This window comes from Pagrus major, chromosome 12 (genome assembly GCF_040436345.1).
Source record: "Pagrus major chromosome 12, Pma_NU_1.0".
NCBI lineage: Eukaryota > Metazoa > Chordata > Actinopteri > Spariformes > Sparidae > Pagrus > Pagrus major.
Window position 1 is genome coordinate 3,060,709 of NC_133226.1, and position 18,701 is coordinate 3,079,409.

At 40.3% G+C, this 18,701-nt stretch overlaps 1 protein-coding gene across 1 annotated transcript in view; it reads left to right on the forward strand.

The window, feature by feature from the left end:
- Nucleotides 1–1,229: 1,229 nt before the first annotated feature.
- Nucleotides 1,230–18,701, forward strand: part of slc27a6 (solute carrier family 27 member 6) — a 41,415-nt gene continuing 23,943 nt past the window's right edge. The window contains exons 1-3 of the mRNA XM_073477666.1: nt 1,230–1,816; nt 12,224–12,433; nt 15,101–15,259. Of these exons, the coding sequence (XP_073333767.1) occupies nt 1,330–1,816; nt 12,224–12,433; nt 15,101–15,259 (856 nt within the window). The 5' untranslated portion in view covers nt 1,230–1,329. The remainder of the gene's footprint in view (nt 1,817–12,223; nt 12,434–15,100; nt 15,260–18,701) is intronic.

The window sequence follows — 18,701 nt, forward strand, 5'->3', positions numbered from 1 at the left end:
AGAGTTTTTTTCTGTATGTATCTGTCAGTAACCAAGTATACTTAATTATAACTTTGTGAAGTATATCTGTGGTAAAAAGTACACTGAAAGCATACTTTCTTATTTCTAGTTTAAAAGATGTATACTATTTGCACACTTGAATAAACTTCTTTGTTGTACGTGACAGTTTATTATGTGATCCACGTGGACTCTACCAGATGTTGTCATTCACAGTATAACAACAATCTGTTATGATTGTGATTTCATATCGTGTTCAGTGTTTTATAGTATAATTCTAAGGACTAGACCACAAATTACAGAAACTTCACATTTCTGTTGCTTTTATTTTAGACAAATATACAATCAGTAAACAATCCCTGCTATGCTGTCTTCAGTAGAACCTGAGCAGAGCCACAGCAGTCTGTTCTACAGTAGAGTGTCTCACTGTTTTCTGACTTTTAAACAGTGGAAGAGAGCGCGGCAAGCGCTCCCAATCATCTCCACAGCAACTGTCACATGATTTCACTCCCAGAGACACCATCGACAAGTTGCCTGAGAAATCAGCCAGACAGGAAGTGAGTTTGCCCTTCAAAATGCAATGCTCATGTTATCTAATGTTAGATAACGCAAAGCCCTGTGAGACAAGCTTGTGATTTTAAGCAAAACTGACATGATTATTCAGGATGCATCTATTTCTGTCAAAATATGTTTTTCAAAGCATGTATTTGATAATGTATATTTGAAAAAGAAACTTTACTTTTAGCTTAGCAGCTATGTGAAGATTTTGATTTGATAAGGGTGTAAATAATGTATTTAAAATAAAAATACTTCAGTTGTTTAGGGGAATGCTGCAGTGCTGTTTTGCTGTGGGGGTTGAGGAGAAACTTAACTGAATTTTAGAGTGAACTCTTCCTTAAATTAGTCCAAATTCAGTTTGGTACTAGAGTGTCATTAGGAGCAAACACTTTTGTGCCTTCAAGAGTTTTCAATAATTGTTCCTTCCTGCCTGCTTTGAATCAGACACAGTAGAATATTTTCATAATGGGTTATTGTGCCATCGCGCAGGGAACAGGCCCAGGGGCCCAAGTGATCGGAGAAGCCCCTGAGCCAAAGTTTGAAATGTCAATCCCCCTTTTATTTTGAAGGCAGGTTCATGTTCCGGTCTTATGTTTGTCAGCTTAACGTGCCTGGTCAAGAGGCTGGCTTACATCACAACTACAGTCGCTGTTTTTCACTTGAAACATGTAACTGTGTGTGCGTGTGTGTGTGTGCGTGCGCGCGGGGGGGATGTTGTAAGCAGTGACACCGGCTGTCTGCTCCGTGTGCTCTCACTGCCTCACAGCCGCAGACATGACTCTGTCTCTGGGATGGCTTTCAGCTCTGGCCGCGGGGTTTATCTCCGCTCACGTTTTGCAGAGACTCTACTTCCCATACTTTTGGAGGGACCTCCTGTTTCTGCTGAAGGTGATCAGGTACGGCGTTAAACTGGAGCTGTTCAAGCTGACGTCCGGCGTGTCTACCGTCCTGGACAGATTCATCCAGCAGGCGCAACGCATCCCTAATAAGCCGTTCGTGATCTACGATGGGAGCATCTACACCTACCGGGACATCGAGACACGCAGCAACAGACTCGCTAATGTTTTCCTCGAGAGAGTGAAATTGAAGAAAGGAGACTGTGTTGCCTTGCTCATGAGCAACGAGCCCGACTTTCTGTGCGTTTGGTTCGGGTTGGCGAAGGTCGGCTGCTCGATTGCTTTCCTCAACACTAACATCAAGCCCAAGTCTCTGCTGCACTGCTTCAACTCCTGCGGAGCCAAAACTCTGATTGTTGGTTCAGGTAAGGCTCTCACCTTCACCTGTTGTCACAAGGGTTAGCATCACGAGCCCCATATACCACTGTCTTCATAAAAACCCTGAGGGGATTGATCCTTTCATTCAAATATCTGACAACAAGCATAGTCATTATATATGCTAATATTTTGTTAGGTTAAATTACCATTATTTAACTTCACTCATCAATAACACTGTCTAGTCTGTCAATAGGTATTTTACATTCATATTACTCTCTACTGGTTTCAAGTCAGTTTGAACAATAATACCACAGCCTGGTTATTCTCATCTCTGGTAGTGGACCTTCTGTAATAGCCTATCATCTAGATTACAGATCCTCCATACAGGCATGTCTCTGACTCCTCAGCCTCCCAGACTAATCTGAGCTGCAGGTGTTATCGCACTGTAAAAACAAACTGTTTGTTTGAACTTTAAAACGTTAGTGTCCATGCTGCTTTTAAATTTTAAGTTGACTGAATTTGAGAAGACAAGTTGAGGTAATTTCATGATGATTCAAAACAAATAAACTTGTCTAGACATATAAACTTATTAATTATGTTGTACTGAGATCCTTTAGTTTACATAACTTAATCACTATTCACTATCACTTAGTTCAGTATTGGTACAAATCTCAAACCTCTCCCAGTTAGTTTGACACTTTAAGGGCTCTATTTTATGCCTGGCCCAGCGCATGTGTCATTGTTAGTTTGCGACCCATACAGTTGTCATTTTCATGCCCCACGCCACTTTGTGTAAATAGCAAATGTACTTGCGTCCACCTGTGTGCCGTTGCGCTTGTTGGTGTTGAAGTGAGGTGTGGTCAGACACATCCTGCGCCAATTCTCCGCATCCTCCTCTGTGTGAAAGTTTCAGATGCGCCGAGGGGTGAAATTTCACTGCGGCTCTGATGCGCCTCCGGAGGTAGTATCAGAGGCACAGCAGAGGCAACCCAGCGTCTGTGTGAATGGATAAGCCAGCGGCGCGGAGCAGGGCGTGTTGATCTGATGGTGTTCACAGTCTGACAACTAAACAGATCCTTCACTCAACAAAATAAAGGGAAATGTCCCATAAAGCAACATTACAGGACCAAACAACAGTAACGTAGTAACTGGTAGTGTCTGGCAACTTACATGAGGAAAATAATACCGCAGTTATTCGTGGAGAAGTGTCTGTCATCCTGTCTGTCATCCTGTCTGTCCTACCGACTCTTCGTCACATTTCTGCCCGAAAAACAGCGTCTGTCCCTGGCAAAAAACTTTAACTCACCAAGTGTTTGTCTCCTTCCACTATTGTGTTGTTGTAGTTACTGTCTTGATAAAAATCACTGTGACGGTCAGCCCTCCACCGAGACTTCAGTGAACTTTCCTCCAGAAAACAGCATCCCTCCCCAGGAGTGAGTCAGACAGCGTCCTGTTTACTGATGTTGATTATGTAATTATGTAATTTAGAGAAAAACATAACTTTGTCACTTTCCAGGATGTTTGGTGGGTCAGGATCTCAATCACAACACATTATTACAATCCATATGATTATAAACAGTCAGCAGATATGTTTAGATTAACAGGAGGACACCGGGGGAACCACGTTGAAAAAAACACACAGACATCATCATCATGACGTGTACCGTCACGCCTCTTTTGGATCTGCAGCGCCTGAGTGCTGTATGAATTGACACACTGGTGCGGCTTTACTCTGGAGCTGCTTGGTTCAGTGTGAACAAACACAGGCGGAGAGTTGGCGAGCCTTTGCTGCGGAGATAATGCGGAGTCTCTGTGTGAAAAGGGCTACTGACTGCTACACCAACAAAAAACAGTGGTTTCCTGCTATTTAAAGGACACATTATTCAGCTACTAAGATGGGCCTACAGTAACAGCCACCTTGATTTTCCTCTCCCATCCGACAACCTTTCAGCTGCCAATCGGCTGCCAACTGGCTGGGAGTCCCCCCCTCCTCCTGGGGGTGTGTCTAGATTCCACTTTATTTATTGTGTTCAAGCACATGAAATCAGTGAATGAAGATCTTTCTGTTCTGATTAAAATGTCTCTCTCTGACACACCCCAGTAGCTTAGTTGGTAGAGGGTGCGACCCATATACAGACAGCCCGTAGAGGCCCATGGTTCGAGTCTGACCCGTGGTCTCTTGTTGCGCGTCGTCACCCTGCCTCCTGTCATCAGAGTTCTTTTAGCCTCCGCTTTCATTGTACATAAACAAAATGGCGGGGACTTCTGGTTCACAAGCTTTCTCTATTTTAGCTACGTAACGATGGATGGAAATGCAGTGTAGTAACAGATTCTTCCTTTATGTTTTATGTGGGACTAGATATCATCATTGCCTCATCAAAAATTGCTCTAATGTGCCTCCCACATTTTCGGAAGTACGGGAAAAATGAGCAAATGTTTTCGTCTTTGTTTTGTTTTGCGTAGGATTGCTTCTGACTCGTGTAATCTGAACATTTCTAATAATCAAGCTCTTGAAAAGTCCAAAAGGCAGAATATATTGCAAAAAGATCTATGTTATGATTTCCAAAATCCACAACACTAACGAAATATTCTGCTTGTTGGTATATAGCCTTTCAAAAATAACATTTTCACTGTGGCAAAAAAAATGTTTGCTCTTAGATTTCCGCACGTAGCTGATGGCGTGGTCTAACAGTAATCTAACAGCATGAGAAATTACATTTAAATAACTGCAAAAACAATCAAGAAAACGGCTCTTACACTATAATAGTTTGTCCTGGTACCACTGCAGGCGCTGTCAACACAGTCAGCCGCTCAGATGAGTGCTGCAGCTTTTTCCTCCCTGTTAAATCATTAATTCCCCGGTCATATTACTTTCACTTCCATGCAGTACTGTTGAAAAACAAACAGCTGAAGCATAATATTGATGACCTCATGACATGGAAGCCTAATAATCATTAAATATGCTCTGACACTCTCTCACACACTCAAATACTGTGTGCCTATGATGCACTAAGAACAGCTGATTTCACTACGTCATCACAGACTGTAGCAGGTCCGTGCATCACTGTCCTGTCACAGGCCAATTAGGGCCCCGTTACAAAGGAACGGGAAGTTTTATGAGGCTTCATCTGTACAGAGGCAGGTTGCTCTGCTTGTATTAAAGATCCTATTAATCCGAAAGATGTCCTTAAAATACATGTGAATTTAGGGCCATTTAGACAATCCTGCAGAATCCTTCAATAAGATCATTGCATTATTTGAATTTAGTCATACATAGCCTTTTTTAAATACATAGGCTGACAGACTCTAAAGGATGTAGCATAGCCCAGTAGCTTCAGCACCGTAGTACTTGCTGGTTGCTGGTCTTATAATGACAGGTGATTCTGAACATCAGGTCAGGTTTTGGAATGCAAAGTTTGGAAAGTCTACCTGTATTCCAGGACACATTTCATTAGGCACTGAAAAGGAAACTTGTAAAACGCATCAATATGCATTAAATAGTAGGCTAAAACATCTTGTCTGTCAGTGGGGTTGTTTTGTAAGCTCAAGCAAATTTTAACCGAACACATAGCGGTCATAGCCTTTCATTTATTAAACGTCAATCTTACTGCTTCTGTGTGCTCCTCAAATCAACCCTGCAGCACTTGAGGATCATGATGGCCAAGCAGTTGGTGGATTTTTTTTGTATTTAGAAGCCTGAGCCTCTAATCCCTGCTTTTCAGCTCCTTCTTTACTTTTTGACATTTTCATCTGATCTCGCTGTTGTTGATGCATGTCCCTAGATTGTTAATGCAGCAGGGGGAAAGCAAGGCCATTGGTCAAACAAATTTCCCCAGCAAGCCTTCCTTTGTAACTTTTGGGAAGAAAACAACCAAATTAAATAAATGGCGGATAGCCTAAGCCTTATCATAATTTTTTATTTGTAATAAAACAGTTTCAGACATTCCCATAGCCTAAGGCAAAATATAAATAGATCAAAAATAGGTTGTAACTCAAAACTAACCGTAATAGTGAAGTACAACCAGGGACAGTGGTATATATAGCTGCTGGCATTGATGTTAATGCTAGAGGTCGATACATTTGGAACTTTCTACCTGTTTTGTTAATGACAATGAACATTAGAAAGATTACTGCTTGTGAAGAGTAAAGTCAGGCCGGTGTAAGCCAAAGGGTCTGATCGGCCGAACAATACGGCAGCACACCTGGATTTGTCTTGTTGTGCCAGATGTCCAGTACACCACTGCCATCGCACCTGCCTCTTGAAGGTAATAGTTTAATGGTTTAATTCATGTAACACCCCAAACACACCCATGACTATTGAAGAGTCTAAATATAGCCCTTTTACACTTTGTACCTCACTTTGCACCCAGATTATCTGTTTCACAAGTGAAAGGGCCCCAAGTGTGAAATTGTGATGGGGTAAAAATTGAATTCAGTGCCAACATTTATTGTTGTTTACAAACAACCATCAGTGATCTAAAAATGTATTTAAGACACACAACAAGTTTCCATCACATGTGTTTTCTTCCAACTATAAAAGAAGGGTCTCAGGAGAGGACTCCCTAAAGACTTGGTATTTTGCGTGAGGATGTCCTGTGTCAAGTGTTGATTGCCTGATGTGCGTTCTCATTGGCCTGCATTGGGTATCTCATCACTTTTGACATCAAACAGAGATTATTTTCAATTTAGGCGATTAGGGGAAAACCTAGCCGAGTATTTTTATTCCCTAAGTCTAACTCCGTATTTAAGTGGTTTTATTATCTAAACCTAACCAAGTAGTTTTATTGCCTGAACCTAACCAAACTACGGCTGAAAATTGGAAATATTCTTGTAAATACCTGAAAACAATACATTTATTAAGTGTAGTGGTAACAAGCTATAAAACAAAACCTTACTTCCACGCGAACTATGGTCACCCACACCGGAGTCAATTTCAGTATTCAATCAGACAGCACTTCATTTCAATTGAGTACCTTATACTAAATCACTTAAAGACCTACCTTTCTGAAAAGTTTCCAGTAGAGTACTTCTTATAAAGCCACCCAACCGGTCTTACAAGGCAGAATATCACCTTCCATGAGGTTAAATACATAAATTATCAGAAAACAATATGTACTCAGAGCACGGGTTGAGACAGACACGGAGCTCGCAGAAGCGCGCACTACAACGTCCTGCAAAACAATGCTCAATAGGGGCGAAATACCAAGTTTTTAGGTAGCACCTCACAGGAGAGTAGTTTAAGGGCGCACTCACACTAGGCAAGTCCAGTTTGTTTGACTGGTGTGAGTGCTCCGTACCGTGCTCAAGCATGGTACACTTTCTTGGCCCTGGCACGGTTGGAAGAGGTGTGCCTCAGCATGGTATGGTTGCTCATGCACAAGCACAAGCACAGGCACCAAGTATAATCATGCGTATTACGCCGCCTTGCATTATCAAATCCAGGAATGTGAGAGGGCTGTCTATGACCATAACGACACAAAATAAGCCACAAAAAAGTCAGTAAACCCATGTTCTCTGTGTTGTTCTCCATTGTGCTGTGGCCACGCTACGACATGATGACGTATGTACAAAAGGTAAATATGCTCTGAACTGGTTGCGGCCGGAGCAATGTGAGTGCAGGCCAGCAGGGCAGTGTTGGGCAAGTTACTTCAAAAACGTAATGCATTATTTATTACTTGTTACTGTCATTTCAAAGTAATTCGTTACATTATAATATTACTGTCTCTGAATTGTAAGGCATTACACTACTACTGCATTACTTTTAAGTTACTTTCACCAAAATAACTGGAAATATGGATTTGGCGTTCTAAATATATCTTATTGCGTTCAGTGTAGCTCATTACACATCCAGTAGAGGTGATGTGGTATAGCATAATGACTCGGCTAGGCTTAAGGCTAACAACAGTTACATACTGTAACTTTAGGCATATTCATATTGAAATCAATAGAGCTAGAGCCTATTACTGATTTTAGATCACTACAGCTAGACTATTAGCTATATGGGGTTACCCAGCCACATTCAAAATGACAAAAAATTAACTGAAGTGCTTCAAATGAAATTTAAGTGCTTAGGCCTACTGGCCCTCATAGGAAACACAGTTCGATCATTTCAGTCAGACTTCAAACAAATATACAAACAGACGTAGCATGCAGCCAAACAAGGCTGGTAAAATTGACATATAGCCTGCTTAAGGCTCTATGGTGGGGAGCTAACCTATTCCACCACATACTTCACTGACATATCTGCGCATCAGGAGAAGGCGCTGAAAGCGTCCATCACCAAGACGGTTGCATTCTGGAGTGAGCACAAGACTCCTGAGACCGAACAGTCTTTCTACTGGTGCGCTGGATGGTGTTGGTGCATTGTAACGTGTGCGATTTTTGTAATTCTTTGAAACAGATGGAGGCTTTCCATCACAGGGGCAGAATTCAAGTAAGATGTTACCTCTGTTTCCACTGACATGGGTGCATCAGCCGAAACATTGACCTGTTCATCAAAGGAGAAAAAGTTCTCCTCACTTGGAGCGACAGCGGCATCAGGCATCAGGGCTGCAGGCTCCCCCGTTGGTAGGGAGCGGCACTCCGGTGTAAGGAGGAAAGTGGTGTGGTCTCTTCTGGTTTCCTCTTTCACCCAGCGCAGCTTAAACTTGGGCAGTGAGACGGTCCTGCAGTCATATTCTCCTCAATCAGTGGTTCTCTCGCACTAACAGGAAGTAAACATTTGCACAGACTTTTTTCTCCGCTACTAATCTCGCGGTGTTGGGGAATTTGTATAAAAACAACTCACAACTTTAAAATGCATTGTAACGCGCGTTACTGAAATTTGTACTGAGTAAAATATTACCTATTTTTTTTTGTAATGCCTTACATTACCGCGTTACAGCAAAAAGTAATGCATTACAGTAATTGCATTACTTTTGTAACGCGTTACTCCCAACACTGCAGCAGGGGAATAGGGAGGAGGGACAATCATGCTTCGGAACAGTACGGAGCAACCGGGTGAAGTGTGAGTGTGTCTTAATAAACTTATATTACAAAAAAAAAAATGTATGTTAAGTTAATGAAAAAAGATTAGTGGGACATTTCTCTTTTGTTTCATGAGTGAAGGACCTATTTAGTTGTCAGACTGTGAACACCATCAGACCGACACACTCCTGTCCTGTGCTGCCGGCTTACCATACAGACCTCTTCACTCCTCTGTTACGGCTCTGTTACTACCTCCACTGGTGGATCAGAGGTGGAACAAACTGTTGCCCCACTGTAACTTTTAAACATAGGGCGAGGCGGAATATTGGCGCAAGACTCCTGCCTTGAAAAGGGTGAAAGGAACTATAATTTAATGTGTAATATTTGCTGTCCATTTTATTTAATACATACTTATTCAGCTTCCACCTATTTGTCACTGGAAGAATCCTGTTTCTACAGTTAATAGAATTATCATGCTGCAGCCATGTGACTGGATCCACATTGGCTCATCATTGCTCAACCAAACAAGCATGATGTTGGTCAGGGACACTGTCCTGACTACAACCCAAATGCAACAGGGGAATGATTCATGGAATAACTGAAACAGCTGACTACATGGCTGATTACTATGGGGGAATTTAAGTTCATTCTAAAGGACTGAGAAAATTGTGGTCATCGTGATTACTCCTACATTTTCACTGAAACTGTACCTGTTTATGCATCTTAACTGGATTTCTTGTCCATGACCTTATATTAGATATTGATTGATATTGTGTTCATTCTGTGTAGTGTGTTGTATTTGTTTGTATTGTCTGAAACAAGATTTTAATCTCAGTGAGACTTTGACCTGGTTAAATAAAGGAGATAGAAAATAGTCAGGCATCAATAAGATATGGTGCCATATATAAGCAGTGTTACAAGAGGAAATATCAACAGATTATTTTAATTTATTGAAGCCGTTCATCTGTTCATGACAGTTGTGACTATAAAGCGAGATCTTACTCAAGAGGATTTGAGGATCCTGCAAGTTGAAATATATTTTATTTCCTTTTTTATTTTTATTTTATCACAACAGAGGGATAGTCATGTCACTGTGGAAAGACTCTCTCTTTAAAGCTTTCTGATTGGTGCTCTTTCCAGCTTTTGGGCTTGGTGGATTGTCACTGCATGTTTTCCAGGCCTCGATTTTATAATAACATTTAAGCTAACTAGATTTGTTTGCTGTTGATGGTGGCAGATCTGTATTTGGGCAAAAAAAGGATGACACGCTTGTGTGTGTGTGTTTGTATTCATATAAATATATATATTTGTAGAGTTAAGGAGTCTGATAAATAACCAGATTCAAGAACTTATGGTTGAGAGTTATTGAGCAAAATCTGATTATGAAGCTATTACTTACAGAATAAAATCTCATTCTAGGGTTTATAATTCAATTATAATCAGATTCTAGAGTAGTGATTCCCAAACGTTTTCAAACTATGGCATGCCACATGCCTATCACAATATTACATAATCCCCTGATCACGATTATCACGATTATATTTGCTGTCTTCTGATTTGGTTCGATAGAAAGACCCCTTGCAACAGAAGTTACATATTGTTAGTTTAATATACTATGTTTAATGCAGGTGTACTCCTAATAATTAGAATTAGTATTTTAATTCATTATATTTAAGATGATGAGAGAGAGGTGCCAATAACCGGACTCTCCCCGTTTGGTGCAGCAGTGTTTCACAACTCTGGGAAAAGTGCTGGAGATCCTTCGCAGCTCTTTGCTGCTTCCTTTCAGTCTGTTTAATCCAGTTTAGAATTGTTATGCAATATAATCAAACAGCACATCTGTCATGTAATATTCTCCACATTATTATTTATTTCAAATCCATTGCCTCCTCGTCTCATAAACTCTTTATGGACAAAAGGAAAAAATACTTCAAGTCTAAAACCTTTTTGGTGATACAGTGAAGGTTTCGTCGAATTTTGTCACTTCCAACTTTTCTAATTAATTATTTATAATCATTTGAATGAAACGTGTCTTCCAGTTTATATTGCCAATAACCTTTAAATCAAGCAGCCTTCTAATTAGCTGTCCTGAACCAATATTTTGTAACATTAGTTCGGCCTACATAACCATTGTAGAATTGTGCAGAATTGTCTCATCACTTTACCAGCCCATCTGCTTCAGTGCCCAAATGTGTCTTACCTGCCAACATTTAGAAGCTGTTTGAACACACTGTTTCATCTGATATCACCATTTACACAAAATTTATGAATGAAGACAACATCTTAACATGTAAACAGTAACCAATATAGGCTACTTTTTGTCGACCGTGGAGGAAAACCCCAGACTCCCTAAAAGGTCTCTGACAAATTCTCAAATGTTTGGGCCTTTTTGTAAATTTGGCAAATGTTACACATTCTTTCATTCTTGGTGTAAAAAACATTGTGTCCAGGGTATTGAGATCCAATCACAAGTGGTCACTTGAGAAGCATGTCGACACACATGTCAATGCCAGTGAGTAGACAAGTCTCTGTGTTCGCTGTGATGACGTTTAATGTCCCCGACAACCTCTGTAGTCTCATTTAGACACTTGTTAGCAACGGCTGGTTTTAAGACATGTAAACGCTTCACATCAAAATAGGGGACAGTAAATTATGTACATGTCATGGAACAAAACATGTTAATATCATCAGCCCGTGGTAACCACACACCTTATTTCAGGCATTTAACTTAAAACCAATTAGAAAAACCCATAGACTGTGAGACAAGGGAATTGGATTTGCAAAAAAAGTCCTAACTGATTTCTGGCTTTTAGGAATACAAACTACACCACTCTATAGCTGTCCACCTTTGAGTGGATCACTCAGGAGGGATGATCAATGTATGGTCATTGTTCTGCTACGTTATAATTCCTTCAGGAGCTTTGGGAGCTTGTTGGGAGTAGGTTTCATAGATCGCCACATAGTAGATTGCATGGGTGATGGATATAATGATCTCTGAGTGATGGCCCACTGCTGTTCCATTACTTTTCAGTCTAGAAACAAAATAGTACATGTTATGTAATGTTACTTTGTGTTGCGTCAGAGAACTCTCCTGGATGTATCCTTTGAATCGAGACACACACCACCATAAAAAATTGCACAAGCACATACATTTTGTAATCATTTACATGGTCCCAGTCAGGAGGGGTGCTGTATTGTGAAATACTTCTTACATAGTAGACTTCACACCAGGCAGTGGAGGTTCATGACATCAGTGTATAATTTCAGTCATGTTTTATGATAGGAAATCGTATAACGTACTAAATTATTAGTTCCCTATTTGCTCTGATCTCCATGTCACACACTCAAAAATCACATTTGTTTACAGCACACACCAATAATTAAATCTTTAGGAGTAAGTAGAAAGTAGCTAGCTAAGAAGGGTAGGTAAGGTATAATTCAAAGTTTCCTTTTCTTAAAAATCTGGCTTGGCTGTCTCCATCTCTAAGATCTAGTGGAAAGTCTGGACGGCATCCTAAGCAGCCTGCTTGAGGACGACATTCAGGTGTGGGCCATGAAGAACCAGAGTGAGCACACACAGGTGCAAACTCTCTTGGATAAGATCGATGCTGCCTCTGACCGGCCTGTACCAGCCGTGCTACGTTCCTGCACTTCCCTCAAATCCCCCACCTTGTACATCTTCACCTCTGGAACAACCGGTGAGTCTGGTTTTCTACACATGTAGTCTATTTTTAGGAAAATATCATCGACCAACAGAGGTTTTATGTCATGTAAATGGTGCTTGCAGTGTTTATCATGTAATGTTGCTGTTAGGGTTGGGCGATTGGATGAATCTATTGTCTATCGGCGATGGGTTGAGCCTATCGCCGATATTTTTGACATTTTATTTTGCTAAGTGAATGGTGCGCCTCCTTGAAAATTTCACTCAATAAATAATTTTCTTGTAAGCACCAAAAATAGGGTTAGGGTTAAAATGTGGTTGCGCTTGTCTGGTGAGAGATAATAGTGCTGTACACTAAAAGATTAAACACTCTGTGAACCTCTCAGTGTATGAACAACAGTGACTAAACCAAACTGTTATATATAAACCTACAAGTTTATATTTAAGCTGTCTTGGCAAAATAGCTTACAGCTCTAACAGATCTCAAGGAGATTTGTTTTGATTCATTCAAAAGTGTAGCCTTAAACTTTGGGCTGTAATGTTTGAGTGAAATTATCTTTTCACATTTAAGACCTCGGATGTCAGAGGGTAAGGTAAAGGCTAATTTATTCAAGCAGAATAAATATTTGGTCCACAAAAATCACACAGCAATCCCGTAGGCTCATGATTATAATGCAAACAGCAATAACAACCAAGCGAGGTTTAGGAACAAGAAAACCCTTGATTAGGGCTAGGAAAAGATAAGGTTTTGGTTTAAAATACTTGTTTTGGTTACTACAAACACAGACGGAGATGTCCCGACTTCCTGTGTCAAAATTGTCTATTTCTGTTACCACGAACACAGCTGAAAATTGTCTCCTTAAAAATAGAAATGTTTAAACGCGGCCTAAAACTGCGGTCACTGTCTTGGCAGCCTTCTCATCGAACTCCACCACTACACCCTCTTCCTCCTGATATGAATGTCGGGTCATAAGCATGTAATGCGAATGTGATATGACACGTTTTGGAGAAATGTTTTCAAGGTTTGTAGCCAATGACACAAAGAAATGTGATCAGTGGTTTGTAGAGACGTTAACTGCCAACATTCTCTTGTTCAGTCCTTGACTGATACACTCACAGACAAACACAGGGAACAGATGAGATGTGAGACAACAGACTTAGTGAGTCAGAAAAAATATAATTTCACATGGTGTGCACCTTGTTAGGCCTTTGTTAACTCTACCTGTGTGTTATGCAAAATCTTCATTGTTTTCTCGTCTCCTGTAATGTCAGTGATATAAAAGCTGTTAGCTGCTGGTGATTATCATCGCAAGAAAACTGCCTTTTGAATCTGACACATCAGCAAGCTCGTTAGCAATCCTTTCTGCTGTCAGACCAGCTGTGTCATGGTGTACTAGCTGTCTACTGTCATCTGCCAGTGGTTAGCTATGTGCTAACAACCACAGTTAAAACCAATATTAAGCCAATGTTAGGATGGCTGTTGCTGCAGATGAGTTCTTTGGTTAGCTAGCTAGGTGCTAACCACTTGTAATCATACTGTTGTCTTACTTTAACAACTGTAGTGCTGCCTGTTACCTTATCAGTGCGACTGCCAACACAGTGGAGGAGTGTCAGGAAAAGGCCCTTCACCTTCACAATAACCTTATAGGCCTAGATTGCATTTGGCATGCCCCAAAAGTTTTTGATTCTGGGTAAATTAGCTGAAAAATAACCATTAGGTACCGCCCCTAGACTACTTTTATACCCACAGCCATGTTGGTTACACCTAATGAGGCGTTTGCTATTAAGAGTTTTAATGTTAACGTTTTTAAATACGAAGCCATTAGTTGGGAGTGTGAAGTAGTTTGGATGACGTGTTCTTGGGAAACCAGCAATACCAGAGGCCAAGCAATCCAACAGGCACGTTCTGAACGGGCACTGCACTCATGCCTTATTTTAGCCATTATGAGAAAAAGGTTTAGTATTTAGTAGTATGATGAAGTGCTGCGGGGGACCATGGTGAACCAGCACACATCCAACACATCATCAAGATAAAAGTATTCTACCTTTCTACAACTGTGGAAAATCATTTATGCTGCATGACTTAAAAAGTCACGGCTGTTCATGTCACAACTCAAGTATCTCACCCTTAGCAAGAAACTGCATTGTTACATTTTTTTACATTTTCAGTCCATTTTAAGTGGTTAAGCTTCGGTTTTAATATTCTGCCTTACTGCACCGTGAAAACTGAGTCAATAAAAGCTTGTGCCACACAGTTTCATTCATACATTTTGACATAGCTGGCATGTGTTTTCATTCAAATCTGTCTGAATTTACCCTGTTATCAGGATTTGTAGAAAGACACTAAACGTTTGTTTCTAACAGATGTCATGAGACTGTTAAAACAGTGATGCTTTGACTTGATTTCATTCTGCTGTCATCATCGTCAGCACCACATGCAAAGCACTGTGACCTGATGAGCTTTTAAAACAGGGTAAAAGAGCATCTAATGGTTTGGTATCATTTACATGTTGACAGCATTAGACTCTGGTTTCATTGACATTATGTTCATTGTCATGGAGGTAGCAGATGGCTATGTACTCCCTCCCCATGCTATAGCATTATATGTAAAAGGGCAGCAGTGCAGTTGAAATGGACCGAAATTACCAAATGTTTATTTTACGATGTCATGTAATGGAGTATTCTGTCTTCAAAAATTTCCCAGGGCTCCCTAAGGCTGCAGTGATTACTCACCTACAGAGCCTGAAGGCAGCAGCAGGTTTTTGGGCATTTGGAGTGACGGAAGATGATGTCATGTACATCCCTCTGCCACTCTACCACAGTGCAGCTTCATTAATCGGTATAGGAGGAACCATATATTTGGGTAAGTCTCAGAATGTCCCTACAAGACTAATTCTTGCAGATGTGTTTGCTGCTGCTTTGTTTTTGTTTGATCACATTTATATCACTGCATACCAGTAATTATAATACAAATTCAATTCATAGTCATACTTTTTGAACAGGTTAGATAAATTGGCCAATAATATCATTATATGACGGGTGCTAATACCTGCCTCCCTCTGCGTCTCCCCCTTAATTCTCCCTGGGGGAGAGTGCCTCACACTCCACACAACCTCTGATCTCAATGTATCATTAGCACTGCAGTGATTTTGAGAGTTAACATTGTTATAAATGACCTACTGTAGTTTAACAATTCAAGATGAGGAGAAAGTAAAAGGTGGGTATTAACACAGACATCAATAAAGTCCAACTATATGATTATCTTTTGCACATCAGAGGATCTATTCTTAACTTGTACACAAAATGGACTGTTTTAAATACATGTCTTTGTGCTAACGTAAGCCGCTAAAGGAGTCTGTTGCTGCTCCGGCGGCTCTTTTATCGGGCTCAGGCTATGTGCTCTGTGCCACCCGGTTAGCTGCTGAACAACAGTCTGTCACTACTGCTGCTACTGCTACTGCTGTGTACTTAGAGTAGAGCATCATTGTCATCGCTAACCATACCCAACTATCTCATGTCTCACTCACATGTAAGAAAACAGCTAACATTATCCTTACGATCGTAAATAGTGATCATGACTATTGTTAGTACTCACTACTGTCAGGCTAGTTTATTGGTATTGGGACAATTTGGCTGCACTTTCTCTGCCATTCTTGTGCCACTAGCTTGCTTATAGCTTAAGCAATACATCCACCTGGCCTTGCTCATTCATGCAAGAGTGCACAGGCGTCCATACAGAGTGCTTTTAGGCAGGGGGATACGTGGCAGACTGACAGGTAGCCTGTCCAATCATTTCACATAGGCCGATTAAGACAAGTAGATGGGCTGATTCGAGGCCTGCAACCACCACAGTTCCTGGATTTTTTTTTCTTTTATTTGTCAGAGCATTTGATTTATTGATTGCTGTCGGATCAGATTTTCTTGAAAAAAAACAAAAAAAAAACTTTTAGATTAACTTACCAACCCTAGCGTAAATGTTGAGTCAATGTAATAACTAAATGTGTGATTGATTACTGGAGACAGAACAACCAATTACTTTGATTGATTGAATCTACTTAAATTAAAAAAACACTTGAAAAACACATCATGTTTATGTAGAAGTTCACCTTAACTTTATATCTAATATTTGAATAAACACATAAGGTTTATGTATAAGTCTTCATTACTGCTATTGAATCAGACTGTTATTTAATTTATACACTCAACGTGATAGAAACACTAAGCATTAAATGTGACACTTTACATTGAACTCATATAATTAAATTAGATGGAACATTTACATGTAATTAAAACACTTAAATTCACTGTTTTAGATGAGATGTGTGAAGATGTGTGCTCACTCCATGAATGTAGCCCAGCTACATGTTTTTACCTAACTTGTGATGTGAGTTTCATATTAGACACAGAGAAGTGATTCCCTTGGCAAACTAGTAATGGGGACTGCAGACAGTCTCTATTGACCAGAGTGTAACTGCCAAACTACGTGACCCCTTTGAGGACCCACTGTTTCACTTCAACTTGCAGCTTAATTAGAGGCTTTAGAGCGAGAAGTGGACACTGGGGACTATTATGGAGAATAATATTATTGTTTTTAGGTCATGGTTGCTGTGTTTTCTGCTTTTATAGAAAGTTCAAAATTCAAATTCATATTTGGGTTTGCATAAAATTCTAATACAGTAGGCACTGTGTGTTTCAGCTGCTTATTAAGCATAAGCTTAAAAGTAGTTTTATAGTTACATAATGGTTTTAGAAAATAGCTGTAAATTCTAATTTAAATATCCTATGACGACACCTTGGCTTCCTCATTTGTTCCAACTGCTACCAAAGTGAACAGTTCAATGTCCAACATCCCAACAGGTTGAGCTAACAAACCTTGGTGAGGCCAGTATCCTTACCAGATGTTGAAATGTATTAAACTTTGTACATGTTTGTCACAGTTAGCCTTCAGAGTTTTCACATAGGGCTAGCTGTTCTGTCAATTTTAAACCAGGTCTAAGCCTGTCAACCCCCACTGCATATGGGCATGGGAAGTGATCTAAAGCACAATAGATGGTACAGATTGAAGTGAAGCTTTAGGCCCAGAACTGCAGGTCTGACACTGTTTGTACTGTGGTTCTGAGATATGACTATTGCTCAACATGTATACAATTCTCATGCCATGCTTTGTCCCCTGTTCCCTTTCTCCATACAGACTGTGAAGTTATTCCGTCATAGTGGCTTCAGAGGCTACAATCCTAGCTCCTTTTAAAAATGCATTTTGCAATTAAGCTCAAGCTAATATAAAACATCAGAAGTTATAGCCATTTTTGTATAATTCATCCTTGCAGTTACACACTTGTTAGTGAAAATGCTGGCTGTAACCCACAAGCAACTGTCAGGACAAAGATATTCATTCAGTTTGGCTAACTCAGAGTTATTATCATTGGCCTAACTTTAAATTGAACAATGACTTGATATTTTGGAGAGGAGGAATGATTGCAGCAACCAATAACTATATAATGTACATCTATATCTTTAGAGGTGGCATGTTTGGTACCAAAGATCAAGACTTAAAACTGCAGCTGGCGAGCCTACGCAATCTTTTGTTGATAAACCACAGGTCACAGTCAGGTCCCAGTCAGCAGTGTTATTTTATAATGTTGGAGATGAAGTCAACTCAAGTCAAATGTATGTATGTAATGCCAAATCAAAACAAAATGTGTGTCTCCCTACACTTCTCCTATAGAACAGGTCTAGAATGTCCTTAATTTACAGAGACCCAACATTCTCCCATGAGGAAGCACTTGGGTGAAAGCAGTGAGGAGAAACTGCCTTTTAACCTGGCTTCATGTGGGCAGCCATCTGCCTTGACTAGTTCAACTGATGAAGATTGCACTCCCAGCACTCAAGTGAGCTTGTATGACTGAAAGTAACCAAAACCAAAATGGCCCTCAGCAGAGCACATACCTCCATCAATGCCCAGCAGACCCCTTTTGTACTGTCACACAGATACAAGCCAACTAAATATGTTTCTTTTGTTTGTTTGTTTGATTTGTTTTTTACTCAAGATCCATGCATGAGGCACCGTTTAGCTCAGTTGGTAGAGCGGGCGTCCCATGTGCAGAGGCTTTGTCCTTGGTGCCCTGGGTTCAAGTCCCGACCTGGGGCCCTTTGCTGCGTGTCACTCCCCCTCTCTCTCTTATCCTGTTTCCTGTCATATCTTGAGCTGTTCTATCAATAAAGCCATATAAAGGCAAAAAAAAAAAAAAGATCCACGCATGATTCCCTGAGACATTACTGAAAGCTTGCAATTTAGAAGACAAGGG